Below are 13,127 nucleotides of genomic sequence, written 5' to 3'. Positions count from 1 at the left end.
CCTCTGTAACTTGGTGCAGCTGCTTCCTCAAATACTAACTGGCTGTGAGTGCTGCAGGGAGCAAGCAGGGTTCACTGGAAACCACCCTGCTGGATGTGGTTGTAAAGAGGAGAGTCGTGGTGAGATCATCTCTTCCCAGAGCAAGAGCAACTCCCAGCTCTGGCCTGTGAAGCTGAAAAAGCTCTGCTCTTTTTGGATGGAGAATGACCTTTCCTGATCCTAAAAAATTTGATGGAGCTGGTATTGGAAGGAGAAAGGGGCACACAAGTGAAAGGATATGGAGCTGATTTCTGACAGCAGACAGGGATGACTCCTCCAAAGAGGATTGCTGCCTGCTGGTTGGGAGGGAGAGCAGGATGTCACAGTGAGTGACAGCTTTGGCTGTGAGCTTTGTTACTGAACTTTGTCACCCTTGCCATTCTAGCCACTCTCCTCACTCACAGACATGGGCTCTTTGCCACCTGTGCTCTTCCCTTGTAGCAAGTCTGCTTTTTCTGTCTGTACATTCACCTCCCGAAGGGGTGGATGTGGGAGACAGTTTTGGTGACTGACTTTGGGGAGGTTCACCCCCTCTTTCGGATCTCCCTCTGGTTGCTTCTTACCGTGAACTTTGGTGGGTGAGAGAGCAGCTGGTGGCTGGAGGGAAGAGGAGTTGTGAGGAGTGAGGGGGGGGCCAGAGGTGGGTTGGGGTCCACTGAAGGTGTCCATGGCCAACTTGTGCCGGAAAGCTTCCTCCTTCCTGCGGTTGGCAAACCAGTTGTAAACTCTGACCTCTGTCACCAGGTTCGAGCCCAGTCCCTGGGCCTGAGATGGGGAAACACCCCTCTGGATACACTCTGCCCTGTTGGGGGAAAGCACAAGGACAGCCTTGCTGAGCTGGGCTTAGCTGGAGACACAGAGTAAGTGCACAGCCCCAAAGGGGCTGGAGTCTGGCACACTGTGCTGTGTGATCCTGATACAGCAAGACAGGAGATGTTCCTTGTCCTCTGTGCCCAGGGAATGCTCAGCTGTGGCATTGCACTCCAAGGTGGCTGGTGTCAGTGGTGACACCCACTGCTGTGCCCTTGCCCTGCCTCTCACCAGGGCACAGAGAGGCCCTGCTGTGCCTCCTTCCTCAAAGCCACACAGCCACCCTTACCTGTTGCACTCTTCCACCAGGGCCTCCCTCTCCTCTTTGCTGGGGTTTTTCTGCCTTTCGTAGGCTTGGAACAGGATCTGTTGAGAGGCAGGACCCCACTTGAAGCGGTTTCTTCTTCCCTTCTTGGTGGGCAGGTCATCTCCCATGGGCTCCTCTGTCAGGATACCCTGGCCAGCGTGTGTAAATTCTGCAGGCACAGAAGGGCAAGGGTGTTGGCTTTTTGGAAGCATTTCCAATAGTTCTGTCTATTTGGGTGCCTAGCAGGCCCAATGCAGCTTACCCTTGGAGAATATCTTGTACAAGACAGAGGGTTGAATCTAAATAAAGTGGAAATAAAGTGCCATAATCTGCTAAAACTGGTGTTTCTAGCAGGACCATCTTTACCTGATGGTTCTCTCACATGCATTGCATCTCTGCTCCCACCTTGGAGTAGTGAAAGCAAATGCAGCTGAGTTTAGAGAAGGCATAGAATCATAGAATGATTTTGGTTGGAAAAGATCTTTAGGATCATCGAGTCCAATCATTAACCCAGCACTGCCAAATCCACCACTAAGCCAAGGCCCCAAGTGCCACATCTGCATGTCTTCTAAATCTCTCCAGGGATGATGACCCTACCACTTCCCTGGGCAGCCTGTGCCAGTGCTTAATAATCCTTTTGGTGAAGAATTTTTTCCTAATATCCCATCTGAACCTCCCCTGGTGCAACTTGAGGCTGTTCCCTCTCGGGCAGGAATTCTGTCTCTCTCATCTGCCCACTACCCTGCTTTAGTCTGAGGATGGATGTAGAACTCTGACTGCAAACAGGGAGCATTAGATGGCTGCTCCTTGGCCAGCCAGAGGGGAGGTGGGTCACTGCTGTATGAGGGGAGTGATTTCCCATGTCCTGTTTCGTTCACCTCACCATTGAATACTGATCTAGACTTCTCTAAGCTACCTGCTGAAAGTGGCTTTTGCTTCCATTTTTCCTTGAAAAGAACAGGGAGTTAGGGTGATCCAGGGAGAGCAGAGGCCTTTATGAGGTGGAGAGAGGAGAACAGTTGGTGCCATACTTACGCTGGGCCACCTCCCGCTGCTTCCGGACGTACCAGGTGTACAGGGCTGCCCGTTTTTGGGTCTTCATGGGAGTGCCCTTGTTGAGGTGCTGTGAGAGGTGGGACTGGTTCAGACCAGTCGTGTCCACCACCTCACGCTGAGGGATGTTGTGCTGCTGGAGGTAGGATTTCACCATCTTTGCTACTCGCCAGGGATCCTCTCTGCAAGGAGCAGAAAACACTTCTCAGGGGAGAGAGATCAAACACCTGCTCTCAGCAGACCTGGATTCCAAGGAAGTGCACTGGTACCTCCTGAGGGGCACCTTGCCTGTCATCACCAGCACGTTTGCTGAGGCCAGAGTGTTCACTGGCTGCAGGAGGGAAAGCTCAGTTCCTCAGTGGGGTGCCTCGTTCAGTTTGAACTCTGCATTCAGGGTAAGAACTGCAGGGCACTGGAAATAAAGTGCAGAAGATGTAACACTGACATCCTTTGAACTGCTCTTTGTAGGTACTTTGATCTCCCCTTAGGAGGAGGCTCTCCAGTTACCAAGGGATTTTCCCAGTACATGGCCACGATCTTTGCTGTCTGGGCTCATTTTCATGCACAGTTTTGGGCTGTTCTCTCTAGGCAATTGTCATCTGTGATGATAGAAAGTGCTGACCAGTGATGTGAGCAAGGAATGGACCTTTCTGCTGGCAAGTACTGTGGATTTAAAGCACTTTTTCTGCTAATGAGGAATGGTACGAGGAGGGAAGTGATGTTGCATTTCAGTATTCACACAGATGTTCTGTGACTACAGATCTCTTTCCAGAGGCAACCTTTCTCTTCCCTTTCCCTACATAACTTTTCTTCTCTATCCCCCTCTCTTTAAGGCATAGATGCTTGGGGTGGATGTACTAAATCTTCTAAGACAGATTGATTGTGATATTAGGCTGAACCCAGCTCATGCCCTCATTCTGGTCCAGGTTGGGTTGCCTTGCAATAATTCAGGAAATGGAAACGGGCTGTCATTATCCTGTGATGTGACAGCTCTGTATGCATATGTATGTGACAAGTCATCCAGGATTATGTTCTTACACATCTGCTATGTGTTATTCAAACACAGTGATTCACACCTAGAGCCACTTGGAGCTTCTAAATGCAATAAAGAACAACAGGCAAACCACCAATTCCTCCTATTGCCACGCTCCTTTGGAGTAACAGCTGAGGGAATAGACCTGCTTTAGACCTGCACACAAAACTTGAGAGGCTAACCTGATTTGGGATTTTACAATTATTGTGAATCTCTGGGTTTTATGATCTCCAATTAATTAATTAGAACATCCATGGAGGTTCCTAAGGAAAACAGAGAAAACAGGACTGTGACTTCGTTGTGTGTATTGATTTCACCAGAGCTGAAAGTCACAGCAGCAATAAAGATGTGAAAGCAGGCAGTGTGAGTCCAAACAGTGCAGGAGCCTCCCTGCAGAAAAGCCCCTGGCTCACTTCAACAAGAGCATCTTTCTGTGCCTTCTGTGTGAAAGGTCTGGAGGAACTGGTTTGCTTGCTGTGGAAAGACAGTGATGTCACATTCAACACCAGCATCAAAGGAGCAGTGGGGAGAAAAAAGATACCTGGGATCCTGCAGAAACTGTCACAAGAACACACATGTCTGAGCAACAGGCACCAACTGTGCTGCTCATTGCTCTGTTGACTCAGGAGGTTGCCGGAGGCTGCAAAGTGATAAGGAGGACAAAGTCCACACCTGTTCTCTCAGTACAAACAGCCTTATCTGTTCTCCTGCAGCCTCCCAATGGCTGATAGTCCAAGGAGCAGCTCCACAGCAGTTAAAGTATGACAGAAACAGTGCCAGCTCCAGCTTTTTGAAGAACCTGCTTAAAATGGAACATTTGTTTCTCTTTTACAATGGAACACTTGCCATAGAGGCTTCTGTTTTTCAGCTTCTTCCCTTAACCATCTTTGTCTTTCAAAAGCCTCACATTTGGCTGAAGTTATGAAAGCTTTTCTTTCCTCAGTGTGTTTTCTTTTTCACTTCTGCTGCCTAAATCAATCTCCTCCCCCTGTGATAGTCTAGCCAGCACCTGCACCTTGCACTCCTTGTATAAGTCCCTATATAGAGGAGAAAAGACTGACTGGGAACCTGGTCTCTTAGATTTGAGTTCTGGCTTGGATGGGAAGAGGAAAGACTGTGTTGCCACTGATGGAAGCCTCTGTTACATGTTGGTTCCTTTCTGCACCCCAATCATGAGACTTTTGTCTCCCCTGTTGAGATCCTCACTTCCCTGTGGTAGGAATAAAGCAGGAAGCGTCTGTGAGTCTCTTCTCTCAGTGGTTAAAGCCCTGTGGTTTTTGTCTACTTTTGGACAAAGCAGGGAGCTTTGTGAGGCAAAGCAGTGCAGGGAATCTTAGAACAGTGTGATTTCCTGGGACAGTTGTATGAAATCCTGGCTACTCTGTATGTTGTCAAAGCACAGTCTGTGATGTCAGTGCAGCAATCCTTCAGGCCAAGGCTACACTAGAGTACAAGTGATGACAGTCTGGTCAGCTGAACCCTCTTGTGAACCATTGCCCAAACACGCAGTTCCACCTGCAAAGCCTCCACCATTGGCTAAGACATCATAAGTTGAAACCTTTGCTCTTTCACTGGCCATAAGATTGTCATGGACTGTCAGAGGGGAAGATTTCACTCTAAACCTGGTTCTCCTGGTTGTAGTTACACTAAACTCTCAATTGCTTCAGTGAGTCAGAACTGCAGAAATGGGTCTGCCTTACTTAAGCTCTCCTTCCCTATCTCCAAGCCTGTTTTCTGTCTTTTAGCTTCCCTTTCTCCCCAGATGCAGTCTCTCCATCTCTTGTTCTCCAGGGTCTAATCTCTGTCTCCAAATTCTTCTCACGCAGTTACTTTTGACTTCTCCTGAGGTCTTACTCTCCTGCTCTCAGTTGCTTGTTGCCATCTGAGCACAGCCCCTCTCTGTGACTCATCCCCACCACAGGGGCCTGGGTCCTCTCTCCATGTCAGCTTCCCATTTTCTTACTTCTGAGGTCACTTTTTAAGGGCGTTTTCACCTCCCTTTTGTTACCTGAACAATAAGTAACCCAGGTAGTTAGTTATAAACTCAAAGGGAACAAGAGGCTGGTTGATAATTTATAGCAACATCTCAAATTTAAATGGAAAGTAAATATCAAGTTGTTAGCATTAAAGAAAACCCATTCCAGAGAGCTGGAGATGTAACATTCAGGGGACCTTCTCCCTCCTTCGCTCTTCCTGACTTTTTCTTTCTCCTTTGTTCCTTTCTTTCCCCTCCTTTTCCCCATTCTCTCTGTCTCTCCTTCTTTCCTGTTCTCAGATTCTCAGGTGAGAGAAGCCTTCATTTCCCCGAGGTGGGTTCTGAATTGCTGCCTTGGACCAGACCCTGCTCAGACAGAGGTTCAGAGCTGTGAAGTGCTCAGGACCATCCTCTGACCCTTTCCTCAGGAGCTGCAAGCCCTGCACAGCCTGGAGCCGGGCTGGGCACAGAGGGAAGGTAAGACCATCCATCCCAGCAGTTCCTTTCTGTTGAACTTGGCCTGGTTTGCCTCATCTTGGTTTATATGTGGAAATGAAAGGGGTGTGGCAGCTTCATCTCCACATTCCCCAGCTAGAGCCACTCTAAGGTGGGAGGAAAGACCTTTATCATTGTATGTTTTTGTTTTCTTTTTTCCTCCTGGAAAACACACTTTTATCCCTGCCTCCAGAGGAAATCTGTAGCTTATCTCAATTTCTTTCTTTCCTAATGGAATTCACCCCTTGCCCTACAGGTGGATTGTTGCTATTCATCTCTCCATTTGCTTTACCTGCAGTTATATGATCTGTCCCTTCCCCCAGGATAGCCTCTCTCTTGCTTTCTGCTCTGGGAATACCTGGGAGTTTCTCCACACAGCTCAAACTCCCTACTGAGTCATTTATTTCTTATCACAGATGCAATTAGTTTTCTGTGTGGATTGATATGAGAAGAATGTTTTTATTCAAACTGTAAATTTGTAGAAGATCAGTGAAACATAGGAAGGGACAAAATGAAAATATGTTAATTCACCTGTTAATATCTGAACTGCCTTTAGCATGTTTTGTCTGTGGGGGTAAGATCTAATCAAGACCCATAGGTGCACCCAGTGTACCAGGGTGTATCTTCTCTACATCCTGTTTTACTCAGCTTTGACTAGAGCTTTCCAAACTGTGCTCTCAATGTCAGTGGTCCTGTGAGGACGTACTTAGTCTCTTGGTACTGTCATTTTTCCCCTTTCCAATTCCTGGAAAGCCTAACAATGGACACTTTCCTGATTCTACTTTATAAGCAATGGCTGAAGTTACCAGGAAGAATTTCTTGTATCAGCAATAGCTGTCACAAGTCAGTCTCTCTTAAAATCTGGCCTACAGTACTAGACCAGGAATTAATAATGCCCAAAGAGGCTTCTGCCTAAAAGCAGAAGTGCCTCCATCAGTTTTTTGTATTTGAAATCCTTGTGTAGATGCTGAAATAGCTTTGCAAGCATTGACCTTTTATTGGGATTCCCTGGTCATGGAGGGACCTTGCCTTCTTCTCTTTTATCTATTGATGGGACTAATTTCTATTATGGACTGTTCTGCCCTGCCTTAAGGTTCTTTAACACTACTTTAAGGACATTGCTTTTAGGCATCTTAAAACTAAAAAAAGTTTATTTGTAAGTAACAATTTCTTAGATATTCTCACCCCCTGATACTGGTTCAGCTGCTTGAATGAGTTCTCAGACACGATGTCACTTTGATGAGGAATTTGAAACATGCCAGTGCAGACTTCCTGCTGTTTTCATTTCACCTTGATTAATTTAGACCTATTATATTCCTCCATAAGTATACTTGTAATTTTTTGCTATAATTTTTTGGTGCCTTCGTGCTGCCCTTAACAGCAGAAGGGAATTGCTCTATCCTGTGATGGGGGGACTGATGACAGAGAGCTCAGATGTTTCAGGGTAAAGCTTTTGGAATTAAGACCCAGTGTGAGGCCTAGGAGATCCCTGTCCTTGCTCAGTCCTCTGCATGCTGTCTCAGGGGTTTAGGTAGGTACCTGTGTTCCCATTTTTGAAATGGGAATGCTGTTCAATGGACTGTCTGGAGGCAACTGTGAGACTGTTCATCAGAAAGTATTAATAAATAATATCACGGGGTTGCAAGAGAGGTAAGACTTGTGGTGAGGCTGAAAGTAAGCACAGGACAAACTGGCAGCAAGATCCTAGAAAGGCAGGGAGGATCAGAAGCCAGAACTGGTGCTGAAGTGAGGGTGGCAGGAAGGGATTCCCTCCCCCCGTGTCTGTTCTCGGATCACAGCAGATGGCACTTCAGTCCTGCTTCACCCATTCCCTACAGGAAAAGGGACAAAGCCAGGGGGGCTTCTGCAGCTTCCATGGCTTCCTTTGTGGAGAGATACTTGATAAACCATCAGAAGTTAATGATCAAAAAGCTTATCAGGGTCTTTTCATCTATAAATTTATAAGACAAAAGAGAAATAATAAAGCCATTGGATAATTAGTAACTAGCCAGGGCCCGCCCGGTGCCACTGGGCTCAAACTACCCCAAGACCTGTACGCAGACTCAGGAAGATGAGAAGGAGACAAGGATGAAGGGAAGAAAAAGAGTGGGAGACAGAGAGAGAATCAGCCAAGGAGACAACAAAATGGGAGGAACAACAGCAGAGACAAAAGTGAGGAGAGAAGGGAAATAGGTAAAAAGGGTTTGAAAGAGATAAAGGGAACAGAGGAGACTAAAAAATGGGACAGAGCTGGAAGTAGGAAAGAAATGAGAGACATACTGGGCCAGAAAGAAGACTGAATTATTGGGAATGCTTTCCCCACCCAGGTAAGAGCTGATCCAGTGAATTTTCCTCTCTTGGGTACTGCGAAATCATCAACTCCCAGTCTGCCAGGGAGGGTTTTTTTAAGGTATTTACAGCAAATGCTGCCTCTTGTCATGCTGTTTTTCTAGCTCTGGCCTTTCCTGGTGGGATTTGATGTTTTCTTATGCTGTTACATTTTCTGTTGATTTCCTCTGCACGTGAAAGAGAGTGATCAGAAAGCCTGAGAAATTCTCTAGATGGATTTTCAGTGAAGATTTTAAGTGCAGGATGTTGCTGCATCTCTTTGTTTTCTATCACCTTGTCATTTCAAAATACCCCCAAAACAGGCAAGAATCTGCTGTGATAGATGGTAGGATGGACCTGATCCTTGCTTGGACAACCCTCTTGGGTCACCCATAGGAATTGTAATCTCAGTGAGAATCCCAAATGGGAAACCTGGAGAATATTTGAATCTATTGTGAGGCTTATTGGTTCAGGGAACTTTTTCTGTCTTTTGATCTCAAAAATGCTTTTTGCAAAGGCAGATTTGTGTGGCAGTGAAAGCTGTAGTTGTTGCTGTGTATGTCCTTTGTAGCTGTGGCAAGCAGTGGACGGTAGAAGCAGAGTGTTCTGTCCAGGTTTTAACCTTTGCATGTATTTGGTGTCTACTCTTTTTACAAGAAAAATCCCCACTGAAGTCAGGGAACTTTGCACTCAGAACGAGTTCTCTTGCTTTGTCTTTGCCCAATAATCTACATCAAACCCCAGTGAAATTAACAGTATTAATCTCCTTAAATACAGCAGGGAAACATTACAAATTCACCTTACTGTACATCCTCAGGCAAATGTAGCACCAGCTCAGAGTGACCAAATTATTTTTTTTTTCCTGATGACTGAAATTGTGAATCCTACAAAAAAATTAAATTCTAAACCCTGACATTCAGTCAGAGAGATGCAGGTTTTACAGGCCTTGGACTATACTGGAGCCTGATGCTATAAGCACGTTGAATCAAGCTCCATGGCTTCCTTCATGCATTTAAGTGAGATGAAAGGAAAATTTGAGCATTTATAAAGAATCTGAGGGTGTTAGGGGGCTGCTAGTCCTACCATGGATGAAGGCTGTCTCTGTGCAGGTAGATCAACTTTGAATACTAGGGAACTGAGCAGAAGGGGAAAAGAGAAGAGATTTAGAGGGAGAGTGCAAGAAAGCAGCAAAGAGGAGCAGTAAATCTGTCCTTACTGTAATAGTCTTTCCACCACAGCCTTCTGGTGAGCAGCCTCCTCAGGGCTCAAGTTTTCCAGCTCCTTCATTATTGGAGGGGTAAATTCCTCCCCGTCATCGGAGGTTTCATCTTCCGATAACCTGGACTCCCCGATGCCGTTGGGGAGGTTGGGGATGTCGGGACAGGGCTCCCCTTTCTCTGTCTGCAGGGCATTGATGGCGCGCTGACTTTCACTCTGGAGCCCATAGGGTTCCACCTCGCTCAGCGCCTTGATCAGGGTCTCCTTGGTCAGCCCCGACTCCAGCAGTGCTCCCAGCAGCTCCACTTGGAGATGGCTCAGCTTCGACACCATGGTCTTCAGCCTGGTGCCTCTTGGCTTTTGGTTATCCTGCTTCCAGCTTCCCTACACCATGTTCCTGAGGTAACACGCCCGACTGTCAGGAGAGTGGGCACAGCGCAGCCTCCCGCCTTTGCGCCCCCCCAAAAAAAACAAAATACAAAATTGAGCCACTTCAGACCCCCCACGACTGTCCTGAGCCAGTGCTGATAAAGGGACCCTTGGCTATCTGTTTACATTGGAGCAATGTAAATTCTCCAAGGTTCATATTTATCTGTGTGCTTAGCAAGTTACTGAACTTTGGACTTCAGCACCCGCCGCAGCAGTTCACAAAGTGCAGAGGGAGAGAAAGCAGGGGGAGGGGGAAAGGGAGGGAAACAGGCGAGGAAAATGAAGGATAGGAGGTCTGCAGCATGGAAAAGTGAGCTATGGAAAGAAAACCAGGAAGATGGAGAGGCATGGCTTTCTTCTGGCCCCAATAGTTTTGGAGAAGGAAGAAGGTGGAGCGCCCAGAAGGAAGAGCCGCGTTGGGCTGCGCGTGGGTCAGGAGAAGGTGCTGCTGTTGGAATATCGCAGAGCCCGCTCGGAGCTCTGGCAGTGGTGAAGTTCAGCCAGTCTGAGCCCTTTGGGCTGAGAGAAAGCCACACTGGCAGCTTCCCTGGCCTTTGTGCCACCCCCCAGCAGAGGAGTGTGACCACGGGGTCTATGTGAACGTTCCCAAGACTCACAGGACGTTCTGGAGCTCCGGCTGAATTCTGTGGCAGAGCATAGAGTCTTAAGTGACTTTTTCACTGTGATTTTGGCTTGCTGGGTACCTTGATATGCAAACACTAGTACCTTCATTTTAACTTGCTATGTTTATTGCTTAATTGATGAGCAAGAGGAGTGTTCCCACATAATTCAGGGGATTGCAGGCCTTGCCCCTCTGAGCCCGTGACTGAAGGATGTGATAAGGAATAGCCTTGGGTGTTGGTTCATGCTCAAAATCCCTGTCCTATCATCAACTGCCCTTTGCTTCCGATGAGTGCTCTGGGCAGGCTTGTGGTTCCCATTTATCGTCTTCCTCCATCCCTTCTTGATACCAGTCCTGCTCTGAGGTTCTGCTCCCACCTATTGGGTGACTTCCTAAAACACGATCCCTGGCTCGGCTGGAGTCACTTAATGCAGTTCTCCAGTTCTGCAGCTCTCTTCTTATGACTACATTGTCTTTTCTGGTCTGAAATGATATGAATGAATCTATCTACTTTGAGTGGCTAAATTAGGGAATAACTGGTTGTGCACACGTGGCCTCGATGCACGAGTGTCTCATGCGAGTGATTCCTTGGAGGATTTAAAGGTGTTGTCTCAATGGAGGCTTCCTGGGGGCAGCTGCCTGTGTCTACACACTCCCATCAAACCTAAGCTTACAGGAGCCTGGTACAGCTGTCCCCAAACTGGGTAATGGCCCAAGACAATGCCACAGAGGACCTTGTCCCCTGTTTTCCCTTTGTGGGCACCGTCAGCCGTGCTCTCCAGGCTCCTGAGTCAGCAGGAGCAGGACAGGATCCTCCTCCCTCAGGGCACAGCCCGCTGGGGTGGGACTGGTGTAACTGTTGGCTTTTATTTCAGACATGGTCTGCACCCAGAGCACCATGTGGCCTCCCTGCAGGGCGTTAACAAAGCTCAGATGGACACAGAAGACTTTCTTTGCGCGGCTAAAAAGAAGTAACAATTCGGAGTCCACGTAAAAACATGTAATGTAAGAAATTTTCATATGAGCATTAATGTAAAAAGACATGTTTAGCTTCTAAATATTTTATTTTTGGTCATGCTCTCAATAGAGAAGAAATGAATGGTGAGCTTGGCATTGTCCTATCAATGTTCTGACATGCATTTCATTTGCTATCACGTTTCCTTTATTCCTCCCCCTCTGCCCCTACTAGACATGCCAACAATTACTGGCTGATAACAGTAATTGTCAATTCTAATTACCGTGTCCTACTGTGACATTATAGTTTCTGCATGATATGTCCTTATAATTCAATGACTTTGCAAACAGAGACAACAGATTGTGGAGCTCTTGCAATATGTGACAGAGGAGACACTGTCACACTGTGTTACTTATTTCTGCCTCTCTTTGGCATGGTGATTTCTTTTACCTAAACTAAGATGGAAAATATTAGCAGTGTTCTGTTTAAAAGATTGCCCAATCTATATTCTGTAAGTATATAAACCTGTTGAATGCTTGAGGGGAAATGGGGACACAGACCATTAAGTTTAAACAAAGGACAGCAATATTTGTCAGTGGAAGTTGTAAAGAGAAAAAAGCACAGCAACAAATTATCTGTCTATTTTGTGTGGTTTCAAGGATTCCTTATACACACAGAAGTCCTGATGATGCAGCTTCTGCTTGCCTTGGAGACCTTCAGCTGCAGAGGCTTTTTTTTGAAACCAGTGAACTCTGAAGTCTATAAACCCAGAAGTGAACATCTGTTTTTATGCTGGGACCTCACTGAACGCTACAACTGGATGCCATGTGGAGAACTGAATATGGAAACCTTTCAAATACTAAGGAGGAGGTAAATATTCCCTGTCACCTTATCCTGAAGGTCTTTTTCCCTTGGTCTGTTAGAATTGTCCATTTTAAACTGCAGGACCCTGGAGAATTAGCAAAAGAACCCAGCAAACTTACCCACTTGATCTTGCCATTGACTGGGACCTGCCAGGCTGTGCCACTGAATGGTTCAGCACTCCATTAAAGTATTTCAGATTCTTCAGTGCAGGAAAACCAGTGAGCTTTTCAGTGTTTCTTAAATGTTACAGATTTAAGGAATGGAGGGGATTCCTGCTGCAAATTAGCCAGTATCCCTATTTTACAGCCTGGCACTAAGGATTGCAATATCCTATTTCCCAGTGCCGTGACGTGCAGTTGTGAGGTGATGAGACAGTAGAGGCCAGGGTGGAAGCTGCAGAGCTTTTACCAGTTAGATTCTAGTTCTAATAGTAGAGCAAGAGCTCAGTTGCAGAGTCTGGCCATAATCCAATGCTCTCCTGTAACTGAATTGTGCTCAAGGGTTGTACCTTGAGAATGAATATTTGAAATAAGGAGGTCTTGGGTTTGCTAACCCATCTCATCTGTTACCAGTGCTTAGTATGTGTTGATGTCCTGAATTGTAGCAATTTCCCAGGCCATGGCTTGATCCTCAAGTCACTCTGATTAATGTGATCTTGGTAATGTGCAAGTGGAGACTTTTAAAATTCAGAGCACCGAGTGAGACCTGCTTGTTTTCCTCATGTTTGCAGTATTGGTTCTGTATTTTTTCCCCTGCAGAATGTTTTCTCTAGGTGTAATTAATCTGGTGGTTGAGACCCCTCAAATTCAGTGTTTCTTGACAAGACATAAGCAGCGTTACAGCACTAATCTGGTCAGTTTAATAGCAAGCTCACAAACAATTGTACATTAACAAATCAGTTTGGATGCAGATTGGACAAAATATATCAGTAATCACAAGAAGTCTGATTTCTATTTTATTTTAATGGCAAGTTTTAATAAAGATATTAAACATGTTCAA

At 46.3% G+C, this 13,127-nt stretch overlaps 2 protein-coding genes across 2 annotated transcripts in view; one reads left to right on the top strand and one right to left on the bottom strand.

Annotated features, from left to right (window-relative positions):
* The window catches only part of HNF1A (HNF1 homeobox A), a 15,901-nt gene extending 5,998 nt beyond the window's left edge, over window positions 1-9,903 (bottom strand). The window contains exons 1-4 of the mRNA XM_032705769.1: window positions 9,257-9,903; window positions 2,192-2,391; window positions 1,139-1,325; window positions 603-841 (exon numbers count right to left, since the gene is read on the bottom strand). Of these exons, the coding sequence (XP_032561660.1) occupies window positions 603-841; window positions 1,139-1,325; window positions 2,192-2,391; window positions 9,257-9,591 (961 nt within the window). The 5' untranslated portion in view covers window positions 9,592-9,903. The remainder of the gene's footprint in view (window positions 1-602; window positions 842-1,138; window positions 1,326-2,191; window positions 2,392-9,256) is intronic.
* C18H12orf43 (chromosome 18 C12orf43 homolog) overlaps window positions 1-13,127 on the top strand; it is a 26,407-nt gene extending 13,280 nt beyond the window's left edge. Inside the window, exons 9-11 of the mRNA XM_032706135.1 lie at window positions 5,518-5,694; window positions 11,185-11,314; window positions 11,924-13,127. The gene's annotated coding sequence lies outside the window, so the exon portion shown is untranslated. The remainder of the gene's footprint in view (window positions 1-5,517; window positions 5,695-11,184; window positions 11,315-11,923) is intronic.

This window comes from Chiroxiphia lanceolata, chromosome 18 (genome assembly GCF_009829145.1).
Source record: "Chiroxiphia lanceolata isolate bChiLan1 chromosome 18, bChiLan1.pri, whole genome shotgun sequence".
NCBI lineage: Eukaryota > Metazoa > Chordata > Aves > Passeriformes > Pipridae > Chiroxiphia > Chiroxiphia lanceolata.
This window is presented reverse-complemented; position numbering and strand designations above follow the sequence as displayed.